The following is an 11,934-nucleotide window of genomic DNA, read 5'->3' as shown; positions in this document are numbered from 1 at the left end:
TTATTTTGCAGCTTGTGTAATTGACATATTTTCTCCACTTTACTGATTCAGATGCGTCACAGGTTTTCACATCTATAATAATAACACCTTATAGGTAACATCTCTATATTAAAATCTGCATGAGGGTGCTACTGATGCACAAAGCCAAAGGATGCAAAAGTCAACATGTAGAGCACACTTTCTGTCCATCTCACTGGGAGCTGTGGATATGTGCCACCTCACAGCTCCACGTCTCACTCATGATGACATCTTATCCTCTGTTTGACTCTTTGGGTCTTGTCCTTTGCGGAGAAACATACAAATAGAGTCATCTAACATCCAGCAGGATCCGCTGTTTGCTTCATCTCTATTAAAGTCCTTCTGTCCTCTTCACTTCCTCAGCTTGACTGAGAGCTTCAGCTTTACTTCCCTCAGAAAGATGCCGCTCAGGTCCTCACCCGCCTCTCGGGCGATCCGCGCTACCATCTGGCCGGCTGTGCCGATCACCATGCTCTGCAGACACAAGACACACAGCAACGTCAGGCACCAGTGAACAGACAGGCTCAGAGGTTTTATTTTGTGTATCTGAGTGAGGCAGGTTTAATAGACAAGAATTAAAAATAGTATCATGATATGTGTTGATGAAGCTGCAAAGAATGTTAGAAGGTTTTATACAACTGAAGATGGTGAAATGCATCTTAATTTAAAGGGACAGTTCACGCCAAAATCAAAAATACACATTTTTCGTCTTACCTGTAGCACTATCTGTCAATCTAGATTGTTCTGGTGTGAGTTTCTGAGTGTATGAGTTATCGGCCGTAGAGATGTTTGCCTTCTCTTCAATATAATGGAACTAGATGGCACTCGGCATGAGGTGCTCAAAGCGCTAAAAAATATGTTTTAAAAACTCCACGGCAATGTCTCTTTCCAGAAATCATGACCTGGTTACTCAAGATAATCCACAGACCTTGTTGTGAGCAGCTTCATGTAGGAACTATTTTCTTGCACCGTACAGAAGGAAATGTGCGCGTCTATGACAGGGCGATTATTCGAATCTTACTTTCAATTCTGAGTTTGGTTTCCAACTATTACAAGAAGATAATCAAGACAAAATCAAAACCTAAAAAATATCTTGGCGAAGATTAAACATTTCTGATAAAAGATGTTGAGCCCATTGTGTTTTTTCTCATAAGGATAATTCACTTGTTCAACTCCTACTTCCACTGAGCCTTATTTTCCCTCTCAAAGGCTGCACTGAGCTCTAAAACTCAACAAAAGTAATTGTCTTGGCTTTGTATATATTTGGATTGGACCTTATTAGCACCTCACTGTTACGTTTTTTTTTATTTTGCAACTTCTGTTGTGTTATTTTAGTCTTTTGTATATTTGCAGTCTTTCCTACTTTGTGCTGCAGCTGCAGCACAACATTTTCCCTCAGCTTAAACAAAGTCTTATTTTATCTTCTCAGATTTATTCAAAAGAAAATTGGACAAGATGGCTTTGTATCAGGAACGACTCATAACATAGATGAGATTCCATCTCTTCGGTCAGTCCTTCCTGTGAGTTTTACCCTCTCCACATTTTCTGGAGCTCTTCCTGTGTTGAATGTAAAAGCTAAAGAAAGGTCTGAGTCAATCTTCCTGGAGGTCGCTGGCCTTGAAACATTTCAGCACCACAGATGTAGCCTCAAATATTCTTTGGCATCAAATATGCATGGTTTAGAAAGGCTGCTCAAATATTTACCAGTTAAAAACACAAGCAAAAGGAATGTGGAGGTATGGAGGCACGGCAAATAAATATCCGAGGCCATCAGAGGAGCTACAGGTGAAGGGAGACATTTCACTTCCTTTCAGTCACGTGTCTGACACGGGCCCAGCATCTTAAATCACACTGCGGTAGTTTGTTTGTGCTGCATTTATATCACATCGAACTGACGAACAGGAGAAAACATTCATTTGAGTCTCCTGATCTTATGGAAGCCCACTGCTGCCGATGTGATGGAATTTAAAAAGATCCTTAAGTCGCTTTAATAAAAAACTCTCAAAACTTTCTCTTACTTTGAGAAAGCTTTTCATAATTTGAAATACTACATCATTATTTTGAGAAAAGTAAGTCATCAATTTAAGAAAGTTTCTCATTTTTTTAAAAAAAAATACTGTCATTATTTTGACAAAGTTTCTCATGATTTCTACATACTAAGTCATTATTTTGAGGTTGCGGAAACAAGCAGCCGAAATTAGTTTCCTCCGTGGGGTGTCTGGGCTCAGCCTAAGAGATAGGGTAAGGAGCTCAGACATCTGGAGGGAGCTCGGAGTAGAGCTGCTGCTCCTTCGTGTTGAAAGGGGTCAGTTGAGGTGCTACAAGCATCCGATCAGAACGCCTCCTGTTAGAGGTTTTTCAGGCATGTCCCACTGGTAGGAGGACCCGGGGCAGACTCAGAATGTGCTGGAGGCATTACGTATCTCATCTGACCTGGGAACGCTTCAGGGTCCCCCAGGAGGAGCTGGAAAATGTTGCTGGAGAGAGGGACGTCTGGGGTGCTTTGCTCAGCCTGCTGCCCCCGCAACCCGACTTTGGATAAGCGGTTGAAAATGAATAGATGGATCATTTTGAGGTTTCTCATTATTCCCAGAAATCTCATTTTGAGATGGGTTAGTCATTATTTTGAGGATGACTCTTGTACTTTTGAGACACTAAGACATTTCTTTTTGAGGTTTCTTATTATTTCGAAATTTGTGATTAGTCATTGTTTCAAGCTAAGAGTCATTATTTTGAAAAAGTTTTTCATTTTAATGACTTACAGTAGCTTTTTTAAATCACATTGGCAGAAGTGGGCTCCCATATTACTGTAATAACAAAAAGCCAAATGAAATAAACTGTATGCTAAACTCAACCCAGACTTTAATTTAGATAAGCAGCTGAACATAAATTATGTTCACAGATGAGTCACAGCTCATATTTAGTACTCAGGCCCTATAGACAGCTTTACAAGACACACATCTCAAAAGCCCATAAACGTGTAGAGAGCTCTTACCATGTGAGTGTCTTTCTTGGCATGAAGTTTCACAGAAATATTCAGCTCACCATCTTCTCCGTCTTGCCAGAGTTCAACCGACTGAAACAGAGACATTTAAATATTAATAATTTACTCACTTCTACAAAAGTCAATAAAATGTAGGTGAATGTGGAACAGGAGATGTTGACTTAGAGCTGTGACCACTACTACATATCCCAGGATTCTTGTGTGTTAAAAGACTGATTGGGATATATATATGTGTCCTTTTTTTTCATTTATATTCATTTGTTTCTAGTTTGTCAGAAACACAGTTTGACTCTGTGGTGTGATTCTACACCTGTGCCTGCAGAATTCCACAGTCGCAGTAAACACAGACCAACATGATAAATAACACGCAGACAACAATGAAAATAATGCCAGAATGTGAACTGGCGTATACAAAATGGCCCTCCAGGGTGCACGTGGAAAGCAGAAGTGAAGCAGGTGGAGGCTGAGGCAGCAAGCTGCACCGAAGCACATGTCAGCAAAGGTTTAAAATAAGCCACAGAGGGAGTGCACTGAGATGTGATGGGTGTAGTCAGTTAGCTGTCAGCTTATCACCCCGCGTGTCCCTGTGAGATTGGTGCTTCACCTGTGTCAGTGAATAAGGCACTTCCTGGGGCAGATACTCCAGAAGCTTCTCTCTGATGATGTTGCGGCAGACGTCCTCTGGACTCTGGTCGGTCAGGACCTCACTGTGGTACTGCCACGATCCTGGCTTCGCCGCAACCAGAAAGTAGCTCTACGACACCAAGATAAAAGCATGGTTACTATCATCAAATGAAATTTAAACAAAAACCAATTAATATAAAAAGAAAATAGGAACTATTACTGAACTACAGCTGTTCTGTAAAACTAACTAATGCTTAAAAACATAGTTTAAAGCTGCAACAAGGAGTTTTAACTGGTTATGAAACAGTCTTTGTTTAATACTGATGTATCTACATGACCTATATAAGGAGGTGGTGGTGCGGTGGAAACACAGACACGTTTGTCCACAGGGACGCCAAATAGACACAAAAGCCTAAAAGTTCCTTGTCATTGCTTTAAATGTACTGAGCGCTGACTTTTTATTACATGCAGGGGTAACTGAAAAACACAGCAGCACACATTTTAAGTATTTCTGACACAAACGTGCATCTTACTCAATTTGCCCTGGTATGACCATGATCCAACATGTACCTTCAGCGTCTCCACATCCTCACTGTCCACAGAGCAGAGCATAAAGACATCCTTGAAGTGAGGCCAGCCCCGCTGGCTCTTGAGCGCCTTCAGCTGCTCTTTGCTCAGCACAGAGTTCTGCTCAGCGCTGCCCTCGGGCCCCGCGTTCTCCTCCTCGTCGTTAAGCGATAAGTCTGAATCCCTCTCTGGCATCTTTTCAGCCCATGGAGGCTTGATCACCGGCCGGACTCGCATTCTGCGTCCATTCACCACTCCACAGGTCAACTGTCCTGTGATGTCCAGCAGTCTGTCCTTAGCTTTAACCAGGTCCACCTAAAAAACAGACAATGAAGACATCTGTGAGACTTTCCTTGAATGTTTTGGGAAGTGTTCAAGGAATGTCTGGTGAAGACATGTGATTTCCTTACTGTGAACAAATCCCAAGAGAAGACCAGAAGTAGTTTATTTTGATATGATTTCACATATACTGTCCGGCTGCTGTAAATACTCACTAAAGCCCCAAATGTGGATTAATCCGCCACCGAAAATAGTCCCCATCTAACTTACTCGTGTTAGCGTAAAGTTTGCTATTAGCTACAGTGCCCGGCTGTTTTAGGAAATTATTTATCAGAGAAGGTTTCTGATTGGATAGGGGGCGGGGCGGATGTTACATGTTTACGTTTAAGAAGAAGAAAACACTGTAGTCCTCGCTCCGGAAAACAAGATGCTTGACGACGCCATTCTTAGTGCCTTTTTCGGGCGTGTTTTGCTTATATTCTTGAAGCAGCAGTATGACAACAACCTTGTTCTGCTAATGCTTTGTCTGTTGAGGAGGAGAAGGGAGGTAGAAGGTCGAAGAAGGGAGATAGAAGACCGTGCTTTGGGGAATGGAAACAAGTCCGACTGCTCTATGTCAGCCCGTTGCTATGCATGCTATATACGTCATCGCGCCAGAAGGGCAAGGAAACGAGCATGCGCAGAAAGACCGAAATGAACTTAAAGAGGAATGAATGTTTACATGCACACAAAATTCTTTCATTTGGAATGACAAACGTAATACACCACCCCCTTTAATCGGATTTAATTTTCAATCGGAATGACCGTTTACATGACCACTTTTAATCGGAAGGGCCTTTCATTCCGAATGAAAGTGGAATTAAACTGTCCATATAAACGTACTGACTGTCACTCTAGAGAAGAATACCTTATTGAGGACCAGGACTGCAGGGATGTCAGGGTGCATGGCGAGGCATTTGAGCACCTCAAAGTCAAGCCTGCTGCACGTCCATCGGTCTGCCACATCCACCAAGACGACCACTGGGAATGGACATAGTTCACAATTATCAACCTTTACAACTCCGCTATATATTTCACTCTGGAGGAATAACTTCTGTATTTTTCAACCTGGACCCTATTTCCCCATGTTTTAAGTGACTAATGGGAACAAACTTTTTTTTCATTGGTCCAGTACTGAATGAAGGTGCTGCAGCTGGCAGCAACGAAACAAAAACAAACACTAAGTTGACGTACATTAACGATGGGAGCACGACTTAAGTGGTTACACTGCAGCCTGTTTCGCCGCTGCCAGCTGCAGCCATCTTGCTCAATCCTGAACCAATTGAAAAAGTTGTTGTTCCTGTTAGTCACTTTCATATGAAAACATGGGAAAACAGGGTCCAGGTTGAAAAATATCAAAAGTTACTCTTAAAATCTTTTATACGAAAGCTGCAAAAATAAAAATGCAGCTCAGGTGTGACTAATAAAAGGCTCATAATAAATTTTATCATACTTAGGTCGGCTTCTTTGACTGTGTTCCAGGGATCCACGAGTAAAGTCTTCTCCAGGTGGTGTCTGTGGAAACAGAGGGCCAATTATATATTACCACATATATTAATACCTAGTATATTAAGACTTTGAAAAATACACAAAAAAAAAACCTTAAAGGGAAAGTCACCTTTTGACCTTTGATGCAGTGGTGAGACCAGGTGTGTCCAGTAAAATCTGCAAATATATATATATTTTAATGTTTGTTTTTGGACTGGCATTACTCAATAGTGACAGATGAGACATGAAAGAGCTCTTACAATCTGTGTGTCATCCTCTGTCAGGACTCCAAGGGCACGCGACCGTGTAGTGTGCACTTTCTTGGACACAGCAAACACCTGTAAGACATAATCATCAGCTTTACAAAGTGAGCACCTCCTCCTCCTCAGCGAGACAAGATACTAGTGTGTGGACGTTAATAAGACAGACACTTAAAGACACAGACCTTTCTGCCGAGGAGCTGATTGGACAGTGTGGACTTCCCTGCATTTGGGGCTCCTATTATGGCCACTTTCAAAACCTTTGAGTTGTCCGGCTGATCTGGATCTCTTAGCAACAACGACAAGTGTTCACCTGAAAACACACAAAGTTAAAATGAATCACTGGTGGCAGAATGACGTCAGCAGGACTTGGGAAAACGCTGAGCCACGATGATCAGATAAGTTTAGGGATGTAAATCTCTGAGGCAGAGGTCTGATTACCACTGTCCGTTGGAACTGAGGCTGGAGGGTGACAAAAGCTGCCGTCTGCCTCTGCTGCTACTTTGTCTTTCATCAGTCTGTTGAGAAATGCCTCTGATGTAATAAAACACGCAGGAGTGAAGATAAATCCGTTCCTCCCTCCTCGGCTGCAGGCAGCGTTTCCTGTAAAGACATCAACATCTCCATCACTGCACTGCCAGCGGGGCTGCGAGGTAACTGATTAAGTATGCTCACTTGGATGTCATAAACTCATTCATAAAATTAATCACAGAGCCCTTTCATTCTGACTAAGTGTTAGAGTGAGTGTGCAGATTGAGGAGACCACTGAAACTTTACTGGAAATGCTTTACACAAAAATGATGAGCCTTACTGAAAGCCTGCTTGTGGCTGAAGAGTCATAAAATATTTTTGTACTGTCATGAGTATTAGAGCCGCAATGATTTGTCAATTCATCGATTAGAATTTACTGGCAACCATTTAGATTGTCAAATAATCCATCTATCTATTTTCTTCCGCTTATCCGAGGCCGGGTCGCAGGGAGTGGCCAGACTATGAGAGGTTCAAAAAGACATCAATGACACTGCAAATTCTGGGACCAGAGTCTGGTGGCCGGGCCTTGGGCCATGGGGCCACCATGTGAGCCCATCACCTGCAGGGATTGGCATCGGGGATGGGTGCATTGTGTGCCGGGCGGCAGGCAGGGACAGAGCCTTGGCATGTTAATCCCCGGTGTCACAGACTGGCTCTGGGGACGTGGAATGTCACCTCTCTGGTGGGGAAGGAGCCGGAGCAGGTGCAGGAGGTGGAGCAGTACCAGCTAGATATAGGTGGGCTCACCTCCACGCACAGCACTGGTTCTGGAACCAAACTCCTGGAGAGAGGCTGGACTTTGCTTTTTCCAGAGTTGCCCAGGGTGAGAGGCCTTGGGCGGGTGTGGGGATACTCACAAGCCCCTGGTTGAGTGCCGCTGTGTTGGGGTTCTCCCCGGAGAACGAGAGGGTCGTCTCGATGTGACTGCTAGTTGCAAAGAGACGTCTCTTAAATAATCATTTAGTAATTTTTATTGCTGGTTTCATGCTTCTGAAATGTGAGAATTTGATGCTTTTCTTTGTATAAACATGAAAATACACTAAATAACTTTGGATTTTTAGACTGCTGGGCAGATAAAACATACAATTTGAAGACGTCACCTTAGGCTCTAACTGTTAATTTCAGCCCAAATGTGCACACACCTCACTGTGCACAGTGAAGCTACAACATCCAAGTGAATGAAGTAACAATAAGTGAAACACATTTTGGAGTGGAGAGGAGGTCTTTAAATTCTGATGCAGTATCTTGCACATATTAGGAAGTCACAGGTGTAAACATATTGACAGGTTATGAGTGATTTGATGGACATTTAAATCAGTCATATACTGACAATAACCCTGTAACATTAAAACATCAACTACTCCCATTGTAGACTTTAATTCTACAGCTTTTAATGCACCAATTTTTAATATGTTCATTCATCTGTTACTGCCAGTATAAATCCTACATGCTGTATTTATACAGTATACAGTATATGCACAGTATCATCCAGCCCACCAGGTCTATCCAGTCAGTCTTTATTTAAGTTCAATTCAATTTTATTTATAAAGCCCAATATCAATTTTGCTGAGGCACTTTGGACTGCATGTTTGTATGAAAGTTTCTGTTAAAGTTGTTGCTCCCAAACTTCCCTATTTCTTTAGATGTGCTGGATCTGATTTGCTCACAGCAGCTCCTGATAACTCATTTCTATAGGGTGGTCTTTTTTTTTTATAAATTATCTCTGTATGCTATTAGTTTGGTTTACTTTGATCATGTAACTCTTGTCTATGTATTGTCTATATGTATGTATGTTCATGTGTGTGTGTGTGTGTGTGTATATAAGTGTACTTGAAGTTTTGTAATAAACCTTATCAATAGAGCACCTTTTAAAACACAGTTACAAGGTGCTGTACAATAAAATTAAACACATTTAAAACACAAGGAGAATGAAACTAACTAAAATGTCATAAAATGTCACCAAAGTAAAAATAAAGAAGGCCAAAACTAAAATCAAGATAATAAATGGAAATTAAAATCAATAACATAGCAATAAAATAGACAGACAGCTCAGATAAGTCAGGATGTGCTTTCTGACAGAAGTATGTTATGTTAAAGTTATAGTTTTATCATATTTTTTCTATTGGTGCTTTATATGTACTTTAATTTATTTACATGCTACTTATGTATACGTCTGTTTCTGCGTTCACATACTTGTTTACATGAAAGTTTTGTCTGTTCTTTATCTTTATTTTCACAGGGTTGTTCTTGTTTTTAGCTGTCATGTCTGTTTCTATGTGAATACACTGATACCAGCTTTTTCACCTCATATGTTGTCATTTATTCCGTCCGCCATCCTACACATTGTCTCGGATGATACAGGTGTTATTGGTGGAAATTTAAAGAATCATAATACAGTTTAAATCACGTGCTAACAATCTGAGCCTCAGAGGAGCAGAGAGATGCCATGATTTGTTCAGTCGCCCAGCTCCCTTTACATACTGCTGAGCTAAGCTTGTGTTAAACCCATGCTTTAGACGCCTGATATAATCCATTATTAATAAATAAAAATAAGGCAGAATAAAGTAGAAGCAGCTGACTGACCCGCCGTGAGGAGCCATGACGCACTTTCCTGTCGAGCGGACACGACGACCCGTCTGGAGAGGACGGCGGAGTCTCTGAGGAACCGACCACACACTCTGAGCGCCATTAATAACAGTTACTGATCAATTTCAGATGATATATCGGTATTTAACGTTTCAGAGGTGAGCCGCTTGTTTACATTCACGTTATTGCAAGGTGGTAGCCATGTTGGTTTGACCAAACAAGACCAACTTCCGGTATGAAAAGGTTCCGCTGGAAGCTACACCGCCCCCTGGCGACCGGTGTGTCAACTACAAATACAACCATAGGGCCAGTGGTGGAAGTGAACCCCCACTCACATACTGTATTTAACCTCCTGAGACCTGAAGTTTTGTTTGGTGAGCATTTTTAATTTGTCCTTGGGATCACTAATATCCGATAGATATAAAAACCTAAACACTGTCGATGATAATTAAGTCCCTGTGTCCTCAAACGAGATGACAATAAAGTCCCAATGTCTTCAAACAAGTACGTCCTAATTAACAGCGTCTTAGCTTGTTCCTGTTGCTAAAATTGGTCAATTTTGTTGCCATATCAAACTACAAACATTATTAATTATAAATAAACAAGTTTCAACCATAAAATGTGATCAAGTTTTGGACATTGTCCACTTTTGTATCGGGATCAGCTGCAGACTGACTTGGCAGAGATGGCTGCCATCTTGTTTTTACATGGATTAGTGCATTCTGCTCTCACTACCTAGACGGCACAAAAAAGTGCCCACAAATGACGACAACAGGTCTGCGTTAAGTAGAATAACGTATAAGGTCAAGTAAATCCAAAATGTGATGTCCACATATGAGGACACAGGGTCTCAGAAGGTACAAATTCGAGTAACTTGAGTATTTCCATCTTATGCAACGTTATACTTCTGCTCCACATCTGAGAGGTTAATATACTTTTTCTGCCGGTGTTGGGAAGGTTACTTTTGACATGTAATACTTTACAGATTACTAGTTACTAGGGGGTGGGAATCACCAGAGGATCCACGATACGACACGACACATAAGTTACAATACAATATTATTACGATTTTAAACATATTGTGATAAGCTGAATATTGCAATAAAATATATTGCGATATATTGTAATTTATTATCTTATTTCAACCGTAAATTATGTCCAAAAGGAAAACGTTGTCATTTGTTTTATCTAATAGGATAAAGTTTTCAGTCTGTTCACATCACTTATGTATCTAGTGGACTGAAAAAGCAATTGATTATTTTATTCTAGTAGACTACCTTAGTTTAATTTGTATTTGTAATACTAATAATCTGTATAATAAAGAATTGATATTTGGCACTGTGTGACAATACCACATTGCCACACAAAAACACTGCGATACTATGGCCATGTTTACACGAAAATGATCTGCTGAAAACTGAGTTTTGGCTGATCGTTCTCATGACAGCGGCATTTTGGTTGCCTGAAAATGCAACTTTCCAGAGTGCAAATTTTCGGAAACAGCACCGTCTCTGTTGTCATGTAAACTTGCAATAGGCAGTTCCTCTGAAAACGGGACTTTTCACACATGCGCATTACAATTCCAGTCACTAGGTGTGCGTGAGAAAATCGACCATCACAACAACAATGGCGGACTCCCGAGCTCTCTTTGTGCTGCTCACTCTATTGAATTTATCAACGCTTCTCCAGCAAAGTGTAGATTTACTGTAGCAACTCAACCTCGTCGTCTGTCCAGACAAATATACATAACCACTCTGTAGAAGGAAGCGCATGTGCACAGGCGAGTGTTGTTTATTACAAAGTCACACCGCCAACTACTGGCCTGGCATGTATACTACAATGTTTTGGTCATTTTTGCGGATCCGTGTGCACGGCCATTGTTATCAGAACGTTGCTGTCTGAACACGGAACTTTTATTATTTCGTTTTCAGTTGAAATCGTTGTCGTATAAACAGGACCTATGCTGTGTCGATTTTTTTCCCCACCCCTATTAGTTACCCCATTAAAAATGTAATAAGTAACTATTTCAATTACTTAATCAAAGTTATGTGTACTTTTTGATTACTTTTCTAACAAATGTTTTGAACTGGGCAATAAAGCTGAATAGTCCTAAAAACATAAGTGAATAAGTGCTGCACTCAGATTTGTCCCAATGGCTTTGCTGACCTGCGTTGTCAGGAAATACGCCAAAAGAAGACATCAATGCACAGTGAAAAGACACAAAGCAACAAAATGAATGTTATATTTTACATATAAACTTCTTACCCAAAAGAATATATTTGGAAGCAAGGCCTTTTTAATCTCTGACTGTAAATTAAAGGCGCTGTATGTAAGAATGTGGCCAAAACGGTCACTGCACTAAAATTCAAAATACTGCCACGAGTCGTGTCCACCCCCCCTCCCCTACAGATTCGAGGTTGCTGGACAGCGGCACGCTGGAGACTGATTTGTTTGCCCACGGGCGGCTGCCGTGGCAGGGCCGCGTCGCCGCGTCCTTGATCNACCGGGACACTGCTAATGCTGCTTGCCGTGCTGCTG

General features: G+C 41.3%; 1 protein-coding gene across 1 annotated transcript; it reads right to left on the bottom strand.

The window, feature by feature from the left end:
• Positions 1–266: 266 nt before the first annotated feature.
• Positions 267–9,613, bottom strand: eral1 (Era-like 12S mitochondrial rRNA chaperone 1). The gene is made up of 11 exons (XM_050040824.1): positions 9,394–9,613; positions 6,721–6,882; positions 6,465–6,592; positions 6,280–6,357; positions 6,150–6,196; positions 5,985–6,046; positions 5,400–5,512; positions 4,217–4,528; positions 3,627–3,776; positions 3,014–3,094; positions 267–492 (listed from the first exon to the last, which is right to left on the bottom strand). Exons 1-11 carry the CDS (start codon positions 9,497–9,499, stop codon positions 370–372), a joined length of 1,362 nt encoding a protein of 453 aa, XP_049896781.1. The 5' UTR covers positions 9,500–9,613; the 3' UTR covers positions 267–369.
• Positions 9,614–11,934: the final 2,321 nt, after the last annotated feature.

This window comes from Epinephelus moara, chromosome 3 (assembly GCF_006386435.1).
Source record: "Epinephelus moara isolate mb chromosome 3, YSFRI_EMoa_1.0, whole genome shotgun sequence".
Taxonomy (NCBI): Eukaryota; Metazoa; Chordata; class Actinopteri; order Perciformes; family Serranidae; genus Epinephelus; species Epinephelus moara.
Note: the sequence above shows the minus strand (reverse complement) of the source record. Positions and strands in the feature narration are given on the sequence as shown.

Bases quoted from the DNA above. Each gene is read 5' to 3' on its own strand.
- eral1 (XM_050040824.1), bottom strand. From the start codon at position 9,499: ATGGCGCTCAGAGTGTGTGGTCGGTTCCTCAGAGACTCCGCCGTCCTC. The intron at 6,047-6,149 runs GTGACTTTCCCT...CTGTTTCCACAG, and splicing joins ACTGCATCAAAGGTCAAAAG to ACACCACCTGGAGAAGACTT. The intron at 4,529-5,399 runs GTATTCTTCTCT...TCTGTTTTTTAG, and splicing joins CAGTCCTGGTCCTCAATAAG to GTGGACCTGGTTAAAGCTAA.